General features: G+C 45.0%; 1 protein-coding gene across 10 annotated transcripts in view; it reads left to right on the top strand.

The window, feature by feature from the left end:
- The window catches only part of LOC1270830 (alpha-catulin), a 72,356-nt gene that overhangs the window by 3,658 nt on the left and 42,083 nt on the right, over nucleotides 1-26,615 (top strand). For 5 of the 10 annotated variants that reach the window (XR_009765942.1, XM_061655696.1, XM_061655693.1 and 2 more), the window contains exons 1-2: nucleotides 7,148-7,482; nucleotides 10,792-11,314. The exons of 1 other annotated variant lie outside the window; for it this stretch is intronic. Coding sequence is in view for 4 of the 9 variants with exons in the window: in XM_061655696.1 (XP_061511680.1) it covers nucleotides 10,958-11,314 (357 nt within the window). In the remaining 5 variants the exon portion in view is untranslated. Of the gene's footprint in view, nucleotides 1-7,147; nucleotides 7,483-7,575; nucleotides 7,813-10,791; nucleotides 11,315-26,615 lie in introns of those variants that run through there. 4 more of the 10 variants (XM_061655702.1, XM_061655699.1, XM_061655701.1 and 1 more) reach the window with 3 other exon arrangements.

Raw genomic sequence — 26,615 nt, 5'->3', positions numbered from 1 at the left:
AGCCTAGGCTCTCTCCCTCAATACAACCAACAACTGCTCCCAGACGGGGACGCCAAAGTGCCCCAGAAGCAAAGAAGCGTATAAGAATAGAATAGTTGATTCGTCGCGCGTGTGTTTTTATGTTTTATGCGGCTGTCCCACGTCAGACACTTAAGAAATAAAAGAGGGAGGGAGAGTGAGTGTGGTAGGAAGAACACCACGATAGTACCGTGGCGTACCGTCCGTCAACGCAGCTCGCAGACGGGCGATGAATAATGGCATCGGCGAGTGTCGCCAATCCGTCAAGCTGCTGTTTGCTTGCGCGGCCGAACAATAAGGCGCGGCCGAACGCACTCGCGCTGCAGTTTTTGGCGGAGATTTATGACGCCGCTGTCCAATTAGCGAAGACAAGTGCCGAGGGACGTTGCCGAGACGGGCGGGCTGAGTTACTTGCATATGATGCATGATGGATGTAATCAATCCGTAGCCGAACAAATGCACGATCAATGAAGGGGTTGCATTGTTTTTTTCAGAGACACAGCAAACAAATGGACACTCTTGTTGCGTTCGTACGGTTTGCTCAATGCATCGGCAATGACAAGCTGTATGTTGTCTAGTGGAATTGAAAATGTCTTCCCAGATGGTGATGGAGTGACTGTATCAATATGTTGTTCCTCAAGTTTTCCCTCAAAACTCTTAGAAGACTCCGTACCCTCCCCCCAAAGTACCATTTAATCCACACCGTCTGGGAATGTTTATGTTTGTTTTCTGTTTGTGCTCTCCTACCAAAAAAAAAAAAAAAAACGACTGCACCGTTTCACTTCCTGGGCAGCACCGATGGCATGCGTTTTTTGCTAAAACAACAACGTCAGTGTGACTTTTCAACGCGCGAAACACAGTTCGGAGTAAGGTCGGGGAGTCAGAAAGGCCGTGGTAAGCAAATTTGGCAGTCAAAATATTTGTCTTCCATCAGTACGTTGTCAATACGATTGATTGGATTTGGTTGGCAGTGGGACAGTGACAGTGGTTGGCTGGGGTGGCGTCTGGGAATGCTTATTGCTTTCCATGAAAAGGGGGAAATGGGGAGAAAAATACAAACTCGTGCCGCGTGTAGACTTTGGTTCGGTGTTTCCAATACAGTAAGCCGATTAAAACGGGATGGATGAAGGAAGAATTTGCTGATTACGCTGCATGTTACTTTAAAGAAGGGATTAAATTTCCAATTAATTTATTAACTATCCACTTGACAATTTAACAATGTCTTCTTGAAAGAAACGAAACTCAGTTTAGAAAGCTCCTAGAATCAATTTTTTTAAAAAAGATAAGCGAAACTTGTATTTTAAACCGCCCTGATGTATCATACACTGTTGCTGGAGGTAGCTTCTTACTCTTATCAGAAGGTTACAAACAAAGAGAGTCTAAAATTCTTGTAAAAATGAGAGAGAGAGAAAAAGAGAGAGCTTGTTGGTGTACAAGTAAGCAAAAGAAGATAGGGCTTCCGTAGGCTTCGAGGAAGACATGCGCCTCTCGCATCAAACTGTTGCACAGCACCGGATAGGCCTGTCAATTTCCACGGATGGGTCACCAACATCACTTGTCGCGCGTGTGTTTGTGTGTGTGACACGGTTGACATCGGTTACAAACACCATTACAGGGCACTTCCGTACCAAGGTTTTTTTTGTTGGAAGCTTTCGCTGGAGTACCTGCTCCGTCATACACAGAGACAGAGCTGGAATATTGGGTTCTATTTTTACTCCTTCCTAGGCCAAAAAAAGCATTGGAGCTGCAAATGTGAGCAAGGGCGAGAAGATACCGGCTGTCAAAATAGAACGCCGACGCTGTATTTGTGATCTATTTGCGGTCGTTCGTTACGCTTCAATCTTAAAGTTTCGTCACATTCCGTGGGAAGCTCCAGAAATGGCTCCATGTACCGCCGGTACGTCATTAAACTGGAGCAAAAGAGTACAAACTCTAACTCAATTACCGTGTGAGTATGCGTGTGTGTCGCAGTCTAAATGAAGCTCTTTCCAATTCCCTGACCTCCCAGCAAAGGAAGGTTAGTCGGGCGAAGAATTGGAATTGCATGACACGGACCAGTGAATGATACGATTTGCGATAATGATGAACCTTGGGCGGGGAGCGCCGGAGAATCGGTGTGAATCTGGCAGGACTAATCCGGTTCGCGGGCAACTCCAATCCCAAACCCCAATTTATGGCGCTCGGTCATGCTACTAAGCTCATGATGAGATTGTACGATTTTGGCCTGGGAAAGTTTGTTAAAGCGTTTGGCTCCGTAAATGAGCTTACCTGCTGCAAAAGGCTAAAAAGTTTGTTGCTTAATGAAAATGGTACGGAATTTAATTCGGGAAAGGTTTCCGAAAAGTGAAGGTAAAGTTTGGGCGTCGTGACACATACGTACGTACGTACGACGAAGAACAGTTGGGATGGCAATTAGGAATTAAGATTATTTTGTTGCGGGAGGGGAGCCGATTCAATTAAGGTTCAAAGCTAAGGTTTTTGGAGATCCAAAACCTTCTTGGGAGGGTTGGAATGCGTGTATTAAAGTGTTGTGGTGCTGATCGGTAGAAATTAGTATGATTGGGTTTAATATTGCATGGAATAATGTAGGTTGAACATGGCTGGTTGTGTCGGGAGATAACATTTCGATATTATGTCTAACAAGGCTTAATAAGTACATCAGTACTTAGGAACCTACCGAACAGTTGAATCCTTTTATCGCAAAAGAAGTCTATCGAAGTGATAACTTTATTTTGGAGTACAACTTTAAGGCAAATAACGTAAGAACTGCAATGGACAGTTACACTAACCGCACACCAGGTGACGCTTATTGGCGGTTGATTCGTTCCAACTCCAAAAGTTCAGGAATATTTAATAACCCCAAAACCACATTTCCAATCATGCTCACGTGGTGGTTGTGTATTAAAATTAAAGCCTGCTATCCATACCAGTGCTCTCCTCATGCTACTTCACCTCCTAAAGGCACTGATTTTCCACGAACGCAGATGCACGCAAGATTCGTGAGAGTTTGATATTATGGTTCCACTGTGGGCCGTGGTACTCCTGTGGGGCAGTTTCATACATCTGCGATGCCACGCGAGTCGGTACCGATTTTATGACATTTCAGCCCCAAACAAGGCCCAACATGCAAATGATGGAGCTAGGGCCTGGAAGCGAAAGTATTGGTAGCACTTCGGCCACAACGTCTCCCATTCCTCTTTCTCTCTCAAGTGGGCAATAAAAATCGCGAATTTGTTTAAGCGATATTTGGGTCGCCCAAGGGAAGCAGTAAAGCAGTTTACTAATACTGTGTGTGCGTGCGTGTGTGTGCTACCGTTTTGGGGGCTAATATTTGATTGATTTAGGAACTTTAGGTAAGAAAAATGGAACAACTCGTGAGGGACAAAAGTTAAATTCATACATTGGAGTCATGCGTTTTTTTCGGTACAGGAATCGCAAAAGTTTTTCCTAGCTTTCCCAAAAGAAAATAAATGTGTAGCGTGTGTGAGTTTGTGTCGTTTAGCAGGAGCAGGGCAACGTGTTGCATTGCACGATTATACCGGCACCTCTACTGGCTGGAGCGAAACGGGAACATTTACCTTCCGGCTACCGTTGGACGTCAAATCAAACACCCGCAGGGTGGTGCTAGCGCGCGCGTATCACGTATCGCATTACTGTGCCGGGGGAGGTCTGGGGGTTTTGTTTTTATTTCGCCCAGCCCTCGCCAATGCCCTCGCCCTGTGCTGGAGTGCTGGCTAGCACTGTACCGTGCAGGGTAAGGTAAACTCTACCCGAGCAATGTAGACGACCACACACGAGAAGGGGTTTAGACGTTACGGCAAGTGGGGGGAGTGTTTTTGTACCTACCCGTTCGACTGATCGATTGCCGGGCTGGACTAATGGGACCCACGCTTTACTATAGCCCCGTTCCCTTGTCTTCCCCCTCCTTTCTACATCACGAGGGAAGGACAGAACTCCGACCGCCTTGGACTTTCCACGGCCTTCCATGGGACATGGGCCTTCTGGGGCCACGCGAGGCAATGAAGAGTACGGGTTAATGGACTGAAAGTGTACGTGCGTGCGTGTGTGTTTTTGTCGATGGGGTTGTAGAAATGCTGGATGGAAATGAAACGATATTTGTGTTTTGCGTTTTTGCTGAAAGAAATCCACAAGCAATAAACGGGGCGGCGTAATGGGGTGTAATGGAGTCAGCGTGTACAATGTGTGTAGAAACTTGTTGCAGTGGACCCCGGGGTGCGAAAAGGCAATTGGTTTACTGTTTTTTTGTAAGAGGGGAGGGTTTCGGTAAGAATAAGAATAATAAGAATAAGAATAAGAATGATTTCGGTAAGAAAGCAGAGATTGTCACGTCAGCTTAATGATGCGGGCTTTATCTTTGATGGAGAACATTTCAATTTATATCTTCACAATCCGTTGTAAACATATCTGTAATTAAGCATTAACTGATAATTGGTACTCAATAGATATAAAGCAAACTCTATATCTATTCTTAGTATATTTAAATGAATTGGTGTTAGACATAAAATATACAAATTATCCTTTTACCTCCTGAGAATATCAAATACAACAATAAACAACGTTTGTTCGTTCGTTTGATGAACGTTTGTTCTTGAAACTTCTTCAAAACCCCTGTAAATTGACAATAAAAGCTTGAACTCGACGACTTGATTTATGTCTACATAGTCAATAACATAGTAAAAATCGAAAAAATACTTAAGACCACTTGACCAAGCACGTTGTACTAAATCACAATATACTTTGTACTAAAAATCCCAATCTGAAAACTATTTCAAAGCATAACACCATACGAGTCTAGCTCTATTTGTTACGCTTTGTAGCTGTTTCAATTTCCCCAAAATCACTCACCCCCTCCCCCTAAAAGTCTGGAATGTATTTCCCTTTGTGTAAAGTGCACAAGCAGCACGAATGGCGCTCGGTCGCTATTTAGTAGTAGTACCAGCTAGATTGAATTTTTCCTTGTCCGATGCAATGTTGTTTTATTTTCTTTTTTATGGCTTTTCCCTTCCCTCCAAACCCATCCCAATTTCCATTTCCATGCCCCCCTGTTCTATCCGGCTCGCTGCACAGATGCAACTCAAATAGCATAACGGTGAAATTGACCGTGAGACGGCCGGCACAGTCTCGGCATCTCCGGGAAGATGCATCGTTCGCTGTCAGCAGGCGTACAAAACAAAAAACAAAAAACACATTCATACATATCATGCCGTTTTACCGAACCTCACCACCCAACTGCCACCCCTCTGTCGTGCGCTGGAAATAGAAAAAAAGACAGGAGAAATGTGCAATGCGTCCGTTTCCAATGGTTGCCATCGGTTGCAATTGTGGTTGCACCGTGCTGTTTCGGCTGATGTTTTCCAGCTTGTGGTTTGTCTGAGAGAGTGTGTGTGTGTGTGTGTTGGTGTGGGAGAGCTCATTCTTTTTTATTGCTCATTGCTTGTGACGCCTGATGACGTTGGTAGCAACTGTTGCCTACGTCACCGATGCATTGGCGCATCGTGCCTAGATGCGTTGATAGTGCGGGCTATTTTTATGTTTCATTCAGTTTGCTGTAAAGCAAGCCTTTTCCCTTGCACACATACACATACATGCCGAATTCTGAGAGTGTATTGGTGGCTCTGAGGCCTAACCGAAATCCGCGTTGAGGAAGGTTGTCCCAGAAGAAAAGGAGAAACAGACGAAAGCGCGAAAAGGGGAAGGGGCTGCTTCTCGTGTCACTTTTGCAGATGAAACCAGCGAAGTACTAGCGCTACGCTCAGAAGAGCGGAAAGCTCCTGCTGAAGCTGTGCGTGTGCGAACGGTGCTCGAATTCCTGGGGAAACGATTGCACGCGACATGCGCACGGATTGTTGTGTTATCCTTGTGCACATCACAACAAATCATTGAATCGGGATAGCCTCAAACCCCTTGCCCCTACCCCACTCATGGGATGCCCACACCCACACAAGCACACGGCACTCATCGGGCGGGCGGGCTTTGTCACGCACACAACCGTGCTGGTGAGTGCTTTTTTGAGTGTGTGGCAAAAAGTTCACGATCAAGGTTCGTCCTTCCTTTGCTGTGGTATGTGTGAGCGTAGGTGCGTTATAGTTGTTCTTCCTTTTTTCCCACACAGCTGTACCACTGGATGTGTGTGGGTGTGTGTCTTGGTTGCTCTAGCATCACACCACTACAGCTACAGGCTGGGGAGCTAAAATTAGTACCCGACCTCGTGGGCCGATTGTTGTACAGAGAGAGAGGCGTCCTTATCACATCAAATCCCACGCTTGCATGTGTGTGTGTGTATGAGTGAGAGGAAAGAGAGGCATAAGGGAACAAAAAGAGGGAAGAAGAAATGGGGTTTTCCGTGTGAGGATTTGTAGGCTCGGGACGTCTGACGATGATGATAAGTCGATTTGGGGCCTGTAAATGTGTCTGCGTGTGAACGAGTTTAATTTTAGAACTCCAGCACCGGGAGAAGTTTGGGTAGGGGGAGAAGAACGGGTCCTTGAATGTATTGTTCGTTGGAAAGGATGGTTTGTTGGGGGACTTGAGATTTAAGGGAGAGGTTATATGAATTTTAAAGTAATGAATATTTGAAGCTAAATTATCATAAAATGTGAAAAGGTATTTAATATTCATCATTAATGAGTTCCTTAAACTTGGAGCGATATAATGTAGAAAATTATTGTTTAATATCCTTAAGCTCCTTTTGAACATCAAATGAGTATAAATCCTACAAAATCCTGTTACAATAATATAAGAGACAATTTTCATGAATTTGTTTTATGCAAAATTTTGTCCATAATGAATCCTGCCACGCTACCACTGCTCCAGAATGTAGCCTGAAGCCATAGTAGAAGGCTAAGGTATAAAAACAAATGAGTTCCCCATTTTAGCTTGCACGCGGCCGTTCGCGGGAAACTGTTTGACCGTTCTCAGTTGAGCAGTTTGCCAGTGTGTGGGTGTTTGGATGGGACAAGGTCCTCCCACCGTACTGCTCCAGTTTTTTTTCCACACGCGTTCACCGTTGTTTCCTGGTGTGCGTATAGCGCACGCTTTTCGATGAGTGACTGTGGCTGTTGCTGCTGGTGCTAGTGCTCCAACGGCTGCGGGATACATTGCTCGGTGGCTCGGTGTTCAGTTGCATATCGTCTTCCGTTCGCATCGCTTGCAAAGAAACCAACCAACCAACACTCTCCCCCCAACCCATCGTGGAAAGAACGCCCGCCGTTGGCATGATAGCCGCGCCACACATTTGCTATCAGCTAGCCTCCCGAACGGGGATCCCCAGCAGTTGGTGGTGATTCTGGTGCGGGTTTTTTTTGGTGGAACGCACAGCGTGGACAGTGCAGTTCTTCTGATGATGGTGAAACAGTGAAGTCACCTGCAGTTTTTGGATTAATCGGCGACTAAGCTAGCGAAACGTGAAGAAAGAAAAACTCCAACGCGCACCCCAACTTCCCAGTAAGTGATGCGGTGTTTTCTGGGCTTTTCGTGTCCTCTCTCTCTCTCTCTTTCTGTTAACAAGAAAAGTGTGTGTGTGTGTGTGTGTGTGAGTGTGTGGTATCAAAGCTTGAAGCAGGAGTAAAAACCCTGTTCGTACGTCACACGTCTGCTGTGTGTTGTCAGATCACGTGAAGTTGAACACTCGAGCACATTCTCACGAAACGGACGACTAGGCTCGTGCGCTCACGGTACGGGTTCCCCAGTTGCTCTCAGCCCGTCGCCCGTTTCGCGGTTTGCTGGGTGGCTAGGCTCGTGCCGTGGGCTTCAAATCAATGGTAGTGAAGAAAGGTAGCAGCAGCAACAAGGAGAAGACAAAAAAAACCAACCCACCAAACAAAATCAGGCCAGCAGCAAACACCGCCCCAATACACAAGTGGTTTAATACATTGTGACCGTTGCGTGCTGTTGCGCTTGGTTCGGGCGCGAGATTTGGTTTGGAGATTTGTGCTTTGGTCGTGTTTGTATGTGTGTGTGTGACTCTGTGAGAGATGGGTTTGGATTTGTGGAGGATACGATATCGCTTACAAGACGTCGATAGCGTGATGTTTCTGTGCTTTGGAAAGGAAAATTTGTGTTTCTAATTAATTTAAGGTTCTGAAGCGCTTTTACACTTTTCCCATATTTTGCGGTTATGTTTTGATTGGTAAAATGGTCAAGAAAATGCCGGTGTTTTCCGTTCAGACTTTGCGCCGTTTTTAGCGTTGTGTTTAGTCTTAACTAGTGTAACAAATGAGGGAAAATCTGCTTCAAATCAAGTCCCGTAAGCCTATTGGTTGAAAGTGATAAGAGAAAAGAGACATTTAGTGATATGAAAATACTGCTGTATTTATTGCAGTACACCACCAACAAGGATTTTCATTCCTAATGCCCATTAAAGCTCGCGAACAATTCATGGAAATTCAAATCCCTTTTTACTTCCCATCCACCTTCCAGCCTGAGCATTACTTTCGCGCTGTGAATGTGTTGGACCCGGATCCGTACGTACGGTACAGGGTGTTTTGTGTGTGACACTTTTCCCGCTCCTAAACCCCTGTGTGCTGTGCTGTGCGGGCCGGACGGGTGTAAGCCCATTTTCCCGCTTTTCTTCCACACCACTGTTTTGCACGTCGATTAATCCGAGAAGAGCGAGGCACTTTGAGACTTTTCTTTTGTGGTTCTCATTCTTTGCACCAATACATAGGCCGGTGTTTTTGTTTTTTTTTTTTTGGAGGGAAAAGTCTCCATCATCCCCCATCCATCATCATCATCGCCACCATCATCGTCATCAACAATAGTCGTGTATAGAGAGCTTGTGTGTTGGTGGACGTGTTCGGAAGTACAATTCTGTTTTATTCTTCCTTTTTGTGGCCATGTTTTCCATCCTCTTCATCCCCAATCGCCATAGCTGTGCGTCCTTTAGTGTTGGGTTATTGGCGGTGGTTCAAAAAATCAGGTAAAAGCAAAAGAGGTTTACGTGTAGAAGGAAAGTGGTGGTGGAAACAAAGCTGCGATTGATAGGCTCGGAGGCATTTGAATACACGGGCAGAGCGGTTAGAGCGTGGAAGAATGCGGCTAAAACACGAATTGATGATAGGATAACAGAGCCCTCTTCCCTCCTTTTTGGAGCATATCGTGCTAGGTGGTAGAGATAGAGAAGGAGCGTTTATGAGGTCACCACTGTGTGGTTTCGTGTGTCTGTGTGGCCGGCTCTATTGCCCGCTATTCATAAATACGTACCCGTACTCGAAAAGCAGCGGCAGGTCGATACATAAATAATCGATGGAAGCTGATCGAGCCCCCCTACGTGTGTGTGTGTGTGTGTAGTACGGCGTGCCGGGGTGGCGATAACGAGCCGAAGATTAATGCCCTTTAAATTGGTGTGGCAAGCCCGGAGCGAAGGGGGCACACGCTAAACCATAAATCCAAGCGCCTTTTTCGCGGAGGCTTTCTCTCTCTTTCTCTCTTTCTCTTTTACTTCAAAAAATGGCTTGTACTTACATTTCCTTGCAAGGAAGTTGATGGTGAGGAGTTTAGCGCGATGGATGTTAAATAAATTGCCCTAATGATGAATGTCGATCGGAAGAAGCTGTCGAGGATGTCGGGGAGCGTTCAGCCATTGGGTTCTGTAAATTGGAACTAACGGTTACATCCTCCAAATGATAGCGAAAGGGGCGTCAGAGGAAGCAATTTGACAAAGCTAGGAATGCAGGGAATGTTTCGGTGTTGTCAGTGAATGTGTCTTGACGATGGGGAGGATTTGGTTTTATTTTTGTCCCAAGCTCACAGAGCCGGACTGCGGATGTGATTTGGGATTAGGCAATTCATAAAATTGGTGAAGCGTTTACGCTGATCGTTGAATCTGTGAATGGCAGATAGATTCATGACCCAACAGATTCAATGACGCGAAGAGATGATCAATTAGTTTGAATGATAAACTTTATACAACCTTTTTCCTGGTGAAATGTGAGGCTTTAATTGTAGTCAATTGAAAAATTATTCAGTTTATTTATTCCCAATGGTTTCAATGGTTTGCTCCTCATGATTTCTATCGCACCAAACCAGCTTCTGTGACGTTAGCACACTCGCATGAAAATGTCGCCCGAGTTTGCGAACAAAAGTTCAAGCATTCTCCACGGGGCATTGCTGCAGTCGGCAATACGAGGCGAAACACCTACAGTACGCAGTGTTTATCTCGCATTTCAAACGTGCAAACCGTGTCCCATCACCGTTCCCCAGAATGGGGCTTTTGGGGCCTAAAGTTTCGTCCCCAAGCTCTTGTCAGAGTGCCGGGAAGTGCATTGTACGTCAAGACCATGAATAGAGAAAGAAAGAAAAACGTTTGGGGAATGAAAAATGGAAAGTTTATCCATGGCAAGTAGGTGAAGTAGAGAGAAAAAGGTGACAAAGAATGGAAGGTACACTGATAAGAGAAGGGGAGAAAATAGCTCACCCGGAAGTCAGATACAGTAGTCGACACAGCGGTACGAGGAACGTCTGGAAGAATGAGGAGCGAACGAAGGAGTTGGGCACTGTTTGCTGTCGCAAAGTTGTGCCAAGCTTTTGTGGACAGAAAGTTGAACAGAAGTGGTTTTCTCCGCACCTGATTTTGTAGTGAGATTATTGCTGTAGTGTTGTAGTGTGTGCTCCTTGGGGGTGAGATTTCTTGGTTAACCGTGTTCCTGTCCGAGCGACCCGCCCGGTGTCCCAGCAGCAAGGGGAACAGTCGTTGAGCAGTTGGAAAGAAAAGAGTGTTGTGTTTGTGTTTGAATCGTGAGTGTGAATTTCTAGGGTGCCACCCCTTTTGCTAGGTAGAATGCGTGCATGTGCGTGCCAGTAGTAAGTGTTCGGAATTTGAAGCAAAAGCTGATGGTGGAAATCTGGAGCTCCTTAGCAGCGTGAAAAACCCCGTAAGCAGGCGTGAGCAAGCCCCGTGAAATCCAACCGCGAGTGAAAAATGAACGATAAGAGCTGCTTCGAGCGTAGTGCGAGCGTTGGTGCCAGCTATGATATCGGCCGACGGATGGCCGCCTCGGGTGGTGCTACCGGACCCCGGGTGGATCGCTCGAAATCGTGCGCCGGCAGCAGCGGGGCTGGGCTGGGCGCGTCCGGGTCCGGGAAGATCGGCGCTGAAAGTCGCCGCAAAAGTGCTTCCTTTGATGTGGATCGTAACCGGGGAGCGGAAGCGATGGCCTCGGCCGCCACTTCCGGTGGGATGGGCCGGGGCGGGCCGGCCCCCGGTGGCAGCGGTGACACGGGCATCCGTCGGCGAAGCAGCAGCAACAGCTCCGTGCACAGGCGATCGCAATCAAAAGTGTGTATCTTTGGCCGTGCGAAGCCGACCATTGCCTTATCGCTAGCTAGCTGTGTGTGTGTCTATCTGCGTGTGTATATTTGTGCTGGTGTTCGTGTGTGTGTGTGTGTGTGCTTGTGGCTTTTTTCTACACGCGTGTATAGCTCTAAAAGTCGGCCAGTGAAAACATCCAGCTGTACAAAAATATAAGCTTCCTTGGCCTCTAGTCCGTGCACCTGCTGCTCGTCTTTCGGTTGAGTAAAACGCTTGTGGGATCTTGCCAGCCTTCCTTTTGCCTAGGTGCACTAGCTCTTCGCTTTCCTGTATCGCTTTCTTATTCGCAGTCTCTTTCGCACCTGCTCGAAAAGATAAAAACAAAAACATGGCACCGAGTGAAAATCACACCATGACACTACAAAGCGGGCCAAAGCCCACCTCCCACGCCACGGCAGTCACTTGAAGAACATTCCCACAGCGCACCTGGGTGTAGCAGCTTCCCACTGTAGCTGCTGCTTCAAAGCCATCGTTTCCACCTGACACACTGCGAGCTCAAGAGACGAGCCAGAGCACATGAAAAAAGAAACTGTGGAATACAACTGGGCGCGACTGGTTGGCAAGCAGTTGAAGAAGTGGTGTTCCATGCCAACCCATTAGTCCTTTTGCTGGCCCAGTTCTCCGGTACAGTGCTGCCAGGGGTAATCTCGTTTCCAGCAGCCCCAACGTGGCTTTCGCTACCAGAAAGCTTCTAAATGAAACACTCACGCGCGCGCACACGGTCCTCGAGGGTATTTCCTGCCACTGTCAGGAAGTGTTTTGTTCGCCCCTTCATCCTTTCCCACCTTTTTGTCGCGCTGTAAGAATAACGCTGTGGCGGTGTGGGTGGAAAACTTTTCTTCTCGGAAGCTTGGGGAATCGGAATGGGAACATATATTTAGCTATGTTGCAATTTGGCATGCAGGGTTTCGGGGGTGAAAATAGCGGTTTAATTTGTTAAGCGGAACAGGGGTGACTTCCGACAGGATGCGGCTTCAGGCGAGTACCTTGTGAGATATGAGCAAGGTACGCTGGCTTGTTGTTGTGCTGATTAGCGTGATTGTTGAGCTTATACAGACTGTTTGTTAATTAAATTCTAACAACTGAATTTAGTTTTACTCAACTGCCGGTAACTAGTTGGAATTGATGTTTCGAGCAGTATTAGCGTAGAATGGTTTTGCAAAGTCGTAAACCAGAAATTTCTTTAACTTATTAAGGTAATTGAATGTTTCACGGTAAGCTTTATCAGATTAATTGTTCGATTTATATGAAAAATCTAAATAAATTAGATATAAATGGATAAAGATGAAGCTTTTGCCAGTTTTGCTACTAGAAATTTTGCGGCCAAGAACTTTGCGATCAAGAACTTTTTGACCAAGAATTTTGTGATCAAAAAATTTACTACCAATCATTTTGCAAGCAAGAATTTTGTGACCAAGACTTTAGCATCTAAGATTTTTGCGACCAAGATTTTTGAGAACATGAAATTTGCGACCAAGAACTTTGCGATCAATAATTTTGCGAGCAAGAAATTTGCGACCAAGAACTTTACGACCAAGCATTTTTGCGACCAAGGTCCAAGACTTTTGCGATCAAGAATTTTGCTACCTAGGACATTACGTCCAAGCATTTTGTAAGCTAGAATTTTACGACTAAGACTTTAGATTCGAAGGTTTTTGCGACCAAGACTTTTGCCACCAAGAAATTTGCGATGAAGCGTTTGGCGACCAAGCATTGTACGATCAAGAATTTTACGACCAAGCATTTTGTATCCAAGAATTTTGCGATGAAGCATTTTGCGACCGAGCATTTTGCGACCAAGAATTTTGAGACCAAGACTTTGACGACCAAGAATTTTGCGACCAAGAATTTTGTGACCAAGGATTTGCGACAAAGAACTTTACGACCAAGCATTTTTCAAGCAAGAATTTTGCGACCAAGCATTTGCGACCAAGTATTTTGCGAACAAGGACTTTGAGACCAAGAACTTTTCAACTAAGCATTTTGCGACCAAGAACTTTACGACCTAGCATTTTGCGACCTAGAATATTGCGACCAAGACTTTGACGACCAAGAATTTTGCGACCACGAATTTTGTGACCAAGACTTTTGCAACCAAGAATTTTGCGACCAAATTTTTTGCGACCAAGATTTTTGCTACCAAAAAATCCCTTTAGGCTATTTTCATTGTTACATGCCCGATTCATTCTTTTTCAAGGCTTAAATAGAAATCACAGAACTCAATTGAGGATTTACATCGCCCGAAAGAGTATTTACGGCGACGCTTTTACGATGCCGATTTGGTTAAGCTTACTCTTTATTTTTTATTATTAAAATTAATTAAATAATATCAAGAGTACTGGCTAGTAGATGTTATAAGTTATCATAAATCACGTGGAATACTTGGTAAAATTTACGATGATTTCTATAATGGATAAAAAAAAATCTACCAAACTATCTAAAAGTTAAGATTTAGAAATAGCATTTAAAATCAATCTCTGAAACTCATATTAATCTTTTTCAATGTATGAACTTTAAACCATAAGATTGCAGTAAAATTTGTTTGACTTTGTTTGACTTTGAAATTGTTTGAACCAAGCAACTTTTTTGACATACCGACCAAGCAAGAGAAGCAAATAAATTCCAAACATGAGGCTTGTAATAAAAGCATCCCATCCACCAACGAAACCGTTGCCAAATGGTTGTCCTTCCCGACCGGCTACTCGAGTGCTACACATCCGAGCAAGATTAAGGATAATTGTACAGAATATGGTCACATAGTTGTAATTACCGACCGCACACACAGCTGAAGATGATAGCCACACATACAGAAACCTTCAGCCACACTGCCACCGCTCCATCATCAACACAGCTGTTACTGCCCCTTGTTTGGTTGTTATGTTGCCTTGGGAGGCTGTCGTCGTGTCTTGGCCTTGCCCGCGAGAACCGACGCAGGGCTCACGTGCCCCCGTCATCAGCATCAACGCAGGGATAATTAAGAACATGCCAATAATGTGCAACGACGTAACGTGCGGGCGGAGCGTGTGTGTGTGCGTGTGTGTGTAAGCGAAGTCGTACGAATTCGGCCGCAAAACGTGGTTCGGTTCACACTTTTGCGTCGGCACATTTTCTTCGCCGTATGCTGTAGCTCTGTGCTTCCGTGCCGTGGGGGCGTTGCACGAGGGATGGAGTGTTCCTTCCGTTTGTGAAGGTAGGGATGGGGAGCCATTGTCACGGCCATTTGCGAATAGTAGCGCAATGGTTTCACCTACGGCGCGAAGATTGTACCTTTTAATGGTGGTCGGTTTTGGGTCGGTCTCGCTCGCCCGCGCGCGCGGTCTCGGTGCCGTAGCGCTTTAATTGAATTTATGCCACAAACGTGTACGGTTTATTAAGCGCAACGTGATATTCATTACCCGTGAGCATAATAGAGGGACCATCGATCGATACTGCGCGCGAGGCGCGGTAGCAGAGAGCGTTGTATGGCTTGAGATGCCGCGCAAAGGTGTGGTGCTTTAGCGGGAAACGCCTCTTAGCGCGAGGTGCTGAATAGCTTAATGATAGTTACGACATCTATTCCGTACGCGGTCAGTGTACGCAAGCAAGCACTTTGTTGTTTCCACTTTGTTTTATTGTTCATTTTTTTGTTTGTTTTGGAGCTCAAGAAAATATTCCAATTCAAATAAAATGTCTAATCATGACAGCAGTAGGAAAGTTTATAAGATCGTCTTCCTCACACTCCACCATAAATTGGAGACCTGTTGAACCGTTTTAAATGGAAGAAAAAATGCACCCAAAGACTCAAAACAGAAATAAAAACAGTTCTCACATTGATGTGCAAAATTTTACAGCACTTAAGTGGAGTTTTCGGTTATGGCTTTTACGTTTGCGCTTAGCAGTTTGCTATCCGGAGAAGCGATAGGCCCGAACACGTTTCGGTTCAAGGAATTTAATTCATCATTCACGGTTGGGATAATTTGATGATTGATGATAAAATGCGAACCTCAACAAGCCCTTTTCCATGATGAGAAAAGGCGTGCCTTCACCTTTTGTGCAGCTTGAGAAAGGCGGTGGATTGAGAGAGGCTTAAAGCTTTTCACTGTGAAATGTACCTTCGCTTTGAGTGTGGTAGAGATTTAAATACATTCATCCCCAAGATACACACAACTGCATTGAAATGGAAAAAAGAGATAATACAAAGAGAAGGCTTCACACAGGCTTCAAAGAGGGCGAAAAAAAAAATACAACGGAAATGAAACAAGCCCACTCGATGCCACTGCAGGCATCGAACAATTAACGAGCATAATGTTGCGGTCTCGTGTCTCGCCCGGCTTGTACCTCTTAATGTCAAACAAACTCTTGCTCTTGTAGCTGCCCCGGCAACGGGTGGGAAAACAAGAATGAAAAGGGCACAGAATAGAAAAAACTGCCACTGCCATACGAACTCGGAGTGAATCGCTCCGAGCCCTCTGGTCCTAAACTGGCAGAACAATGTGCGTGTGAAGGTTTGGTTCGTGACGGGAAGTGCTTCTGCCCGTGGCGCATCAATACGGTGGACTTGGGGCTCGGTGACCTGTGTGACGCTCCCGAAACCTTGTGCACCCTCAGGCCTCCAGAGTTTGCTCAGCCGCTATTCCTGGCTCCCGGACGGAGTCAATATTGACTGAAGTGATATAAGGCGACTGCAGTCAACTGGTCGGTATGTGGGAGCGATTTATATACGTGTGTGCGTTTTTATTCCTGCCAAGCGCAGCCCTACGGGAGGGTGACCATCGCACAGCAACACCGCATCGGAGCTGAACAATACAAGAAGGCGGAATCCTCTGGATAGGGGATTGCTGCTTCCAAGAAAAGACCCCGAAGCCCACAGAAGCCCCCGGTGTTCTTTTGTTCACATTTTGCTCCCGCGCAGAACAATACACGCAGTGGCAGTGTCTTAGCAGTGTTACTGCTACTACTGCTGGTGCTGCTGCTCCTGTCGTCACGACCATCATCGAGACCGCCATCATTATTATTTGCTGCCAGTGATTCTGATTCCCACTTCGGACGATGGAAGACTCATAGCAGCAAGCAGGGCGTACGGGCCACAGGGAAATCCCACAACATCACGGTCCTGCGGAAGCTTCCACCACTCCCCGCCAGTCGACTATTTATGATTAAGAAATAATATCAAATGAATAAGATATAATCTACGAGCAATCGAGGACGGAGCTTTTTTCCTCCTTGCGAGCGCGTCTTATGAATAGTTGATACATTTTTGCTGAAATCGTGTCGGCTGAAAGTGTGATGAGTAAGGGAAGGGAGTTTTGCCTTTAACAACTCCAAACAATAGTGGGTTTGGTGGTTTGCGTTGGACACAATTTGGTGGTCCCCCTGGCTCAACTGGACTGGACCTGGGAGTATTCGTTTTTTTCGTGTAGGACTATTGTACCGTTGATTCGGATAATGATGGTGAGTAAATCAAACCGCCGTTTGGTGAGATTGAGGGGCAACGAGTAGGAGGCAGATAAAGTTTGGGTGAAAATACCATCGTTCAGGCATCGTTACTGTCGAATCGTTTGCGTGTTGATTTCACCCTGACACGGTGGGAATAGACGGTTGAAGCAGCGGGAAGGAGGATGATAAAGTGTGAGGTAAATGCCAGTGCTTGAACTGGCAATCGAAACAGTTTGCGGGTGTGTTTGTTTGTGTGTGTGTGTTAGCTAGATACACGCGCGTGTGTTTTGGCACGTGCAGGCCGGTGAGTAAACATGACGTGCCTTTACGATAAACAGAATGGGTGCATTTCGAAACATTAGCGGAGAAAAGTTTTCAATCGATGAGAATAAGTTATTAGAGTTGGTTAGAGTAAATTAATAAAGCAGCAGTTTTGGATGTATCACATACACTAATATGAAAAGGATATTTTTATACCTTTTATAATGGCATTTCCTTTTCCGTCGAAGATAATAAAATAAAATCCTGACCTTGTTGCATAATACAGATGATGTCAGCTTACGCTTGTCTCATTTCTCGCACCGTCACCGACAGCATCACGGCCCTGTCCTTGAACTGTGCTAGGGAAGAGATAAACACGGCAACGGGCGTTTTGCCGGGATGCCTTTTACCCGGTGTCGACAGACAAAATGGCATCCGGTGGCTAACGATGAAACCGCAACAGATGGAATGGATATCTCGATTTATCGTACCGAGCGTCGGTCGTGCAGCACCGAAAGCAACATAACAGCACGCCGGGTGAAGGTTTTGCTGATGATTTTGTTTCTTCTTTTCGCTTCATTTCTGGGCTTTCCCGGTGCCGAGCTACGCGGGGAAAACTTTCTTTTGGAAGGTCGGTGTTTGTTACCTTGCGGGAGGAACTGGGCGAGACGGCTTGCGCATTCCACGGAACGTTCCGGAATGTGTGGCGCGCACGTGGGTACGTGGGTCCGGAATGTGTGGCTCCGCAGCCGGTTGTCGGTTGTAACGCTTATACACCGGACCGAGGACCGGGGTCGGTTATCTTTGCAATAATCATCACCGTCTCGAAGCTCCTTTGAATACTAATCATTGGGCCATGGGCCCGTCGGTGTGACGCGTTTGGTTGCTTGCCGCTCGTTCGGTAATCCTAATCCCTCCGTGCGAATATCCACCCATTCCTTGTGCTCTCTTCTTCCGCTTCTTTACGCTTGAGGTTCAATTTTACGTGCGACACCTGGCGTCCCCATGTTTGTGCCGTGAAAGACCAGGCAGCTCCATCAGCGTTCAGCAGCCACCGGGCGTCTCCATCGAGCGTTTGCCGGGCTGGAAAAGGAGCAACTGGCTTTTAACTTACACAATATTCACAAATAGAATCCAATTAGTGCTGGATTACGGGATCGGAATGATTGTGTTAAAGCCGTTCAGAAGCCAAGGCTGCAATGGATTTGCTGCGGGAGGATTTTCCGTGTTTTTGTGGTTTTAAGAAATCCGGATACGAATCTTAAGGGCCAGCTTAAGGGGATCCCGTGCATGTGAAGCGTGTTGCTCCTCACTTACGTCCCCATAAGGTCAGAGTGATAGTGAAAATAGAAGCTTAAGGAAGTTCAGGAGGCGTTCAGGAACAGTTCAATGCCACACGCTTCGCTTAGTTTCCGAGAATTCGTTTGATAAATTACGGAGACAGGATACGGTTACAGGAAATAAGCTGATTAGCATGGGTGAAAAGAGTAAAGACCACGTCAAAGTAGCGGGTTAGAATGCTTTCCAGAACGCAATAAATTAACGAAATAGCGAAGCATTTGCATAACTGTGACGCTGGATCGTTATGCCGGTGTGCACTATTGATTAGGCACGGTTTGCCGGCCGCAGCGTAGCGGAAAGCTGACAGAATGGTAATTAAATAAGGTCTAGGAAATAGTGGAAAAGCAATGCGGCATTTTTAGAAAATTACCTTAATTTGCGTCATTTTCCACCTCCAGGTGAAGATGGTGCAAAGAGCAATGAATCATAATTGGATTTCTATAATTAACAGCAGTAAAGTGTGCTCGGAATAAACCGTAGTGTAGTGAGTAACAGAAATACAATAAGATTACAGAACAAACAGAATGACAAAGAAGAGTGTTTCGTTTATCGTTTTGCATAATGGCAATGGAACGAGCTGCATTGCCGCATGAAATATCAATTTCACAATTTGCTTTTGTAACCCAACCTCATACACGTGACGGGAGAAGTGCTCGCTCACCATCATCAAGGGAAGATAATTTGAATATTTGTGAAGCAACCAAGGCAACGAAAGTGAGCAGAGAAAAAGCATCATCTTCCAGCTCATAATTGATTAGTCACGCTTTTCATTGACGGTCATTTCATTTATCGTAAATTTCCTCTTATCCCAGCATGGAACAATCCTGGGCAAAGTGGAAATCCACTCCGCATGGTATCTTTTACGATAATCGATAGCAATTGTTTGTTTTTCTCTTCGTTCCATTTTTCTGGTTAACTTTTTGCTGCTGGTTGAATTTTAAATGATCCAAGTAATGTGTCTTGGTTGGTTAGCTGCTGGGGCATGACTGCTTCACTGCAAGCCCATAGCACATAGCCGCACTCGCATTTGGGCTGGTAGTAAAGTAAACAGTCGCTCATAGTTACAGCAAACATGATTAGATTCAAATTTGATAGCAAATTGGAGCAAGAAATGACTGGGTTTTTTATTCGATGTCGTAAGATTTGTTACGCATGATGGTGGAAAATGTATGCAAGAGAAATGTATTTACAAGAAAGTGATTGAAGCCACGCAGTCAGTGGGCAGGCAGGATACAGTTTAAAATTACTTTGCGATGACTTGGAATATTTGGACGCAAGGTTCATTTGAGACGGTTTACTTTTTTGATAAAAATGGTGGAAAAGACGGTCGAATGTAATCTTAGTCTTAGATTTTTATTTTTTGTGAAGTTTTTGGCAGTTTGAGCTGTAAGCACATCCATAAGCTAATAAAAATAAACAAAACTAAATTAAATTCAAACACATTTGTTTGTGACATATTATTTCCACTGTTAGCAATTCGCTCGAATCTGGCTAGATCATTAACCAAGCTCTTCTTAAAAGCGTACACAGCGTCATGGTACAGTCGGGAAAAGAAAACATCTCTGCTTCGTTCCTGTGGTGATGATAAGAAAATCGATGTTTTCCAAACCCATCTCGCCGAAGCAAACATAGAGATGTGAATATCGAAGACAAGTCTGGTAGAAAATAAAACAAAGACAGCACACATACACGAACACAATGCACGAAACAGTGCAAGAAATAAAGAACAGAATAACCAGGAACGCTGTCCCGGCATTTGCCTGCAAGACGGATGCTTATGACACGTAGTAGAGCACTTTCGCTGCTACGTACCGGTACAAAGGGATGGCTCATTGGATGTCTCTGTGAGTGTCGTGTCGTTGCCAGTGCCAGTGTGTTTCTGGAAGCAGCAGAATCAGCCAGATATCAGACAAAGAAGTGGTGTTGTGTTTTTTATTCTTAGGAAGCAAAAAAAAGGGAGGGATTACGATTTGGCCATTCTCGAAAACAAATACGACGAAGTGGAGGTGTACAGTTGGTGGGAAAGAAACGTTGAAATTGGCATTGTTATTTGGATGAGTGGCGGGAGGCGAGCGCCTAATTTCGGGTTGGAGCAGGAGAGCTTAAATGAAAAAAAAAAGAAAAAAAAGGAAAAAGCACAGTGAAAATGAACTGGGCGTACGAGGGTGTAATGTGTGTTTCATTAATTGAATTTCGGAAACTTTACACCATCGAAAACATGGTGGATTAGCAGCATTAAGATAGAAAGGGAACAGATACACACGCTACAGAAGTGAACAATAGGATGGAAAAAAGTTTCAATATTAGTTTAAATGGCGGTCCATTTTATTATCGGAATCGTAAAGCGATGGCTTTGTAATTGTTTGTGCCAATGTTATTAAACGTTTCAAAGTGCCATGCTCAATATAGAACCTGGAAGAACTTATTCACTTCAAAGGCACTGAGAACACTCGTCACTTTAGCAATGTGACGGACAAATCGGAACTTAATCACGTTCTTTCGATCGGTTTTAAAACAAGAAATAATATTGCGGGCGCGAGAATCAAATGCTGAAACTCGGAAGCACGGCCAGACGAACTCAATTAGTGTTTAATCTTGTTGGAGTGGATGGAATTTGGGAGTGGAATTTGAAGGTAAATTTGAAGTGGTGGAGGTAGGCATTGGTTACAGCTGGGCCGACCAGAATGTGCAGCACCTTTGAAATACTTTTGCGTGTCGGATAAACTGGCAGAACGGAATGTCTGATGGAAAGTTCCAAAATAAATGATAATTCTATTCCTTTTGAAGATAATGAGATTGGGTGCCATTTTTTATTTGTAGGCGTTCAATTAAGAACTCATTCTATTAGCGTACTATTTAGAAATGTGTTCAATTACAATTGAATTAAGCTGAGCTGGACGGACCCAAAAATACAGCCAAAGAAACTGAGTTTAGGGTGTTAGAAATTTCGTCCCGTGGAGCTAGAAATGGAATGGTCCAAATCGAATAAAAGTCAAATCATCGTTATCCATCGAATTGGGTTGCATAAATGAATTCAAGGACATAAACCATGTATGTTGTATGGCTATGGAAGCCTGTTCGTTTCCTCTCCTTTGTATTTAGAGGTGAACTTAAACTGTTTCGAGCGCTTTCACTGAATTATCGTGCTAGCATTGGGGCAACACGACCCTACGGCGTTCGAAGGTGACTTGCCGGTTCTGTTGTTTAGGTGTGTATGCCAGTGTAGATCTTTTGATTTCATGTTCATTGTCGAGCGCTCCTCTTCATGACAGCGAAAACGGGTTTGCATGCCATTGAGCTGGACTTTGGATAACGCGATGACTTTGAACTTGCTGCTTAAGGGCAAGGTTTTTTTTGTTGAGGTGAGCGTTTTGTGCTGCCAAACGGTACGGTTGCGTTTTGGAAATTGGAATTGGAAGTTGAACGAAAATCTAGCGGTCAATTTGTAGGATATATGATTGACAGGCAATTCGAAGGTATTTTTAAGCCAGAAAATAATGAAACATCCAATCAATTGTATCAATATTTGAATGAAGGTTTCTTTACAGGGTTTCCCACGATTTATTGGTTGGTTCCCACGATTTATTGGTGCGTTCCCACGATTTTTTGGTCATTTCCCATAATTTTTTGGTAGCAACCCACGATTTATTGGTCGGTTCCCAAATATTATTGGTCGGTTCCCAAATATTATTGGTCGTTTCCCAAATATTATTGGTCGGTATTATATTATATTATATTTGGGAACCGACCAATAATATTTGGGAAACGACCAATAATATTTGGGAACCGACCAATAATATTTGGGAACCGACCAATAAATCGTGGGTTGCTACCAAAAAATTATGGGAAATGACCAAAAAATCGTGGGAACGCACCAATAAATCGTGGGAACCAACCAATAAATCGTGGGAAACCCTGTATTAGCATGATTGTTCAATCAACAAAGAAAAGTTCAATCTTAAGCCTTACTCATTCAACTATTTTTTCTCCTGTGCATTCCATCAATGTTTAAATTTACATTGGGCTATTCTTCGCTTGATTCCCTGGGAAATTGAGAAAGTATTCAAAGGACAATCTTTGACAAAAGCATTAACCACTTATCCGTTTAGCAAATTTGGGGAAATACTTCTCCCACGCGACCATTTGCCCCATGCGCCAGCCCGTTTATCAAACAGATAGATGAACCTGAACGAAACAGAAAGCAACAGGCTTATCAGCCGTGGAAGCAATACAGAAGATAAAAGAGCTGACTTTCATATCGCGAATATGGTATGCTCGAAAGACGCAAGTGACACGTACCTTTGCGGAGCTTAACCCATTGCAGCACACGTACCGTACGCGGGTCGGTTGTTTGCGCTGAACGGTTGGCAGCTGGCCGGAAGCTGAGCGGAGCATGAGCGAAGCGTACGAGCAACCAGATGGGAGGAAAGTTTGCTTTTCTTTTGCTAAACATTAGTTCAATACAGCTTGCTGGAAGAAGCAACAGTTTTCGGTAGCGTGTGCCATCTGTTAAAACGTGTTAAACGATGCATGTTTGGATGAAGAAATGAGTCACCCGGTTGAAGACGCTTCGATTTTTGCGGTAATATTTGATATAAATAGTTTAGTTCGATGTTATGTTCGAGCCGTTTTACTGCAAAGGATGCTCTATCTTTCTTGTATATTTTTATTTGATGATCTGGGTACAGTTTTATTACTTTTATGACATTTGTAAGCAATGTCATCCGCTCCTCGCTGATTGATCCCTACTGTGGAGCAACCCGGTCGCGGAGAGCATGTATGCTGATTGTGTGCTACCGAAACGGACGTGCCAACTCAGCACCGGCTAATCCAATCATGTCGGGTACGGCGGCTTATGAACTACAAACGACAACAACAAAAAAGCACAGCACAAACGAAACGAACGAGCAGCATTAGCATTGACAAGCGCTCGTTTCGCTGTTCGGCATGGTCACAGAAGAAGAGACAAAATCTATATACAAAATTGACTCCATCAAAGTCCACTCCATTCGAATGTTTATTACGTCTGTCATCGACTCTTTCTTTTTGCCGTTTTTTGCTGCTGCTGCTGCTGTTGCTTGGGAGCAGTGGTCGTATCGAAATCTTGCGCCAGCGCTGAGTGGAAATTGACTGCTTTCTGATCAAAAGAAAAGCGAACGTGTCGTAAAAAAGCGAATTACACACACAGGCACATAAACTCACATGAACCCTGATCACGTTTCGATGGTGATGCTGAATGCATAATTCTGCGTGGGGTCTCTTGAGCCGTGCGTCATCGTGTCACCGTGGAATAAATAAATAAAAAAAACCTTGTAATCTTTTTTTCTGAGAAGGTGAAGATTAGGCCGTAACATGGAACGGCAGAGCATCCACATCATACGCGGACTGGTCTCACGTTTGCTCACGCATGGTGGTGTGACATTGTACACCGAAATTTGGGTCCCATTGCCGGCTGTGTTACGTGTTGTTTGGGGTGGAGGCGATGAAAAGGACGCTGTTATGATTAATAATTAAGCTTGCGGGTAAATTTTTGGAGCGCACGTTGAGGCACCGAGGCATTTATGTTTGCTGACTGGGGAAATGTGGCAATGGAATGTGATGATAGTTATCATTTATTTTATGTCCTATTGGGAAAATGAAGGAGGGTTTGTGGCATTTGAGGGAGTTTAGATTTTTTTATTTATTTCACCCCTTTTTACATGCAGTCCATATACTTGGATGACAAGAAATTGCACAGCAAGATGCAATGGTTTGTCTTTCCATATGTAAAACATTTTTCAAATTAGGTGAACAGAACCGAACCAAACGCATGGATTTTCCTGTACCGCATGCAAGAGTTCTGGCACATTGTTTATGTGTTTAGACATCATCTGCAGTGCGCACAGAAATCACCGTAAATCCGAGCTACAATCGATCGAATCTTTCTTTCATCTGGAAACTATGCTCAGGGAAGTCAACTGTCGCTGTAGCTGCGGTGCTGCAAGGCCCGCAACTGTGTTACTGTGGCTCAAAATAAGGGCAGCAGTAAAAAGTAACTATGACGAGTGAAAGGAGTGCAGCAGGGCGGAAATGAAACTGTGGCATTGCTGGATAGTTGTTTGTACTATCGCAAAACGTACACCATCGCCATGATGGATCATGTAGGAGATAGTTTATGTTTGAGAATGTCGGTTTCGGTTTTCGCAAGAGCGCTAGAGATTGTACTATGCTGTGTTATCAGTCTACAATGCAGCATTTACGCCAGCCAGGGTAGTTGTGAAATATTCAAAACCATATCTTCTTGAAACTCTTCCAAGAGCGCTCCATGCAGGAACGAGAGCACCATGTGTAGGCTCAAACCGTTCGGTTTATTTGCTGCTTCATCACCTACACAGCTGTGCGGGTGTGGAGATTTGGGAGCCAAAAATCAACAATTAAATCGTGTTTACGGGGAGCCAAGCCTTGTCTTTGTAGACGCTTCCGACCACTGCAGTAAATCCGTTGGCACCAGCTGGCTACATTTGGCCGGCGTGCACACTGCCGCGTGCAAGGCAAAAACGGGGAAAACCCTGCCAAAAGACATTTTACTGCAAACACGCTGTTAGTGTGCACATAAAAGATGTAGCATATGTTTGTTGTTGTTGTTGTTGGAAAGGAGATTATAAAACAAGCAGGTCGTTTTTAGTTTACTTGCGTAAGCGAAGTGGAGCTGGGTTGGGTTTTATGATGCTTGTTGGTTGGTTGCTAGAACTAGTTACAAGCGAGCATGGTCAATGAGATGGAACAACTACTCGGACTTTCGTTCTGCGTCTTTCATGTAAAGGATCTCACGTACAGCAACGTTGGTATTTTCAATAGAATCCTTCTTTTCGAGACGCTTTCATTAAGTTTCCCTTCAAGAATGCAGACGGCAATAAAAATGGGGAATTTCGGTGCAAAAGAACGACCTTCGCCTTGTTCGCAGGCTAAGGAGATACTGGGAAGAAAGGATACAAAGAAATTCAAATTAAACCTGACGACTGTTGGGGATGATGAAAAAGGATCTAAATAGCATAAGATTTGTCTGCATGGCTGAGTAAAGAGGCATCGGTGTCTTATCATCCATTTGCTGTTCTGCCCAGAAGATCCCAGTCGTCGTGTTTGGAGATACAGATTTTTATGACACATCTTCACAGGGTTCAAGTGAATCTTGTGGCACAAGTGCCAGAAATTTGTTTCTATAGCTCCCAATAAAACGCCCTTCTGTGTGAGTGTGTGTGGCCACTCTTGGGTGACAGTGGACAAATAAAACGCCCCACTTAGGCTGTTCTGTTATTTATTCTTGACCAAGAGCATTCTGGCGATTGCAACATCGTGGGAAATTCTTCGCTTATAGTTTTTTCCCCTTTTACCCTTCACTGGCAACGGAGGGCTCAACGGTGACAGTTTATCTTATTCTGCCCCTTTTGCGGATGAAGGTTTCTAATTCTTATGTCATCTAATTTTGCCTTCATTTTCTGCTCTCTCTCTCGCTCAGTCTCAGTGTGTGCAGCAGTGGAAATTCTCGTTTGTCCAGCCGGCCGTTGAGAAGTTACGGAAGAATGGCTAAAACAAAAAAAGGAGAGAAAAAACACGCAAATAAAACCCAACACCCACGCAATACACACGCACACACTCTCCCCAAGGGGGATTTTAGCGGGGAAGCCTTTGCCGAAAGGCGAAACGAATATAAAATCCAGCCGGACCCATATCAAACGCGCTAGAGACAAGCTTGAGGTCCGGCAAGCGAAGCGCACTGGGAAATGGCAAAAACTCAGCAGCTTCTCCCCGGATTGCTGGCTTCCAACACGTGGTGTAACACGTGATCGCAATGCCACCCGGGGGCACCGAGGGCCTTGAATTATTAAAGCTTCCCAGTGCTGGCACGCCGGGTGCTTTGTGGCCTCCGCAGGCCATCGCAGACAAGCGGCGGGGCAGCCAGGGAACTGATGCTGTCATGCTCAGTTATGCTTTGCCCCACCGTGCCACACTGTGGCGCTGGCAGGCACTTGTGGACTCCGTGCCAGCCCGGTTTGTTCACCGTACTGTTGTGATGCTGCCTTTGTAAGCTGCTTTGCATTCCGTTCCCGTTTCGTAACGCACTGTCAGCGGTGCGAAAACGAAATCATTCGAATGAAGGCAGCGCAGGTCCGGGTGTGCTGAAAGGGGAGAAATAATTCCGTCTCCTGTGCAAAGCGTGAGAACTTCACAATCGGGATTCGAGGAAGAATTCGACCCATGCATGGAAGGGGAG

Source organism: Anopheles gambiae, chromosome 3 (genome assembly GCF_943734735.2).
Source record: "Anopheles gambiae chromosome 3, idAnoGambNW_F1_1, whole genome shotgun sequence".
NCBI classification, from domain to species: domain Eukaryota; kingdom Metazoa; phylum Arthropoda; class Insecta; order Diptera; family Culicidae; genus Anopheles; species Anopheles gambiae.
The sequence above is the reverse complement of the archived record's forward strand: the minus strand, read 5'-3'. Positions and strand labels throughout refer to the sequence as shown.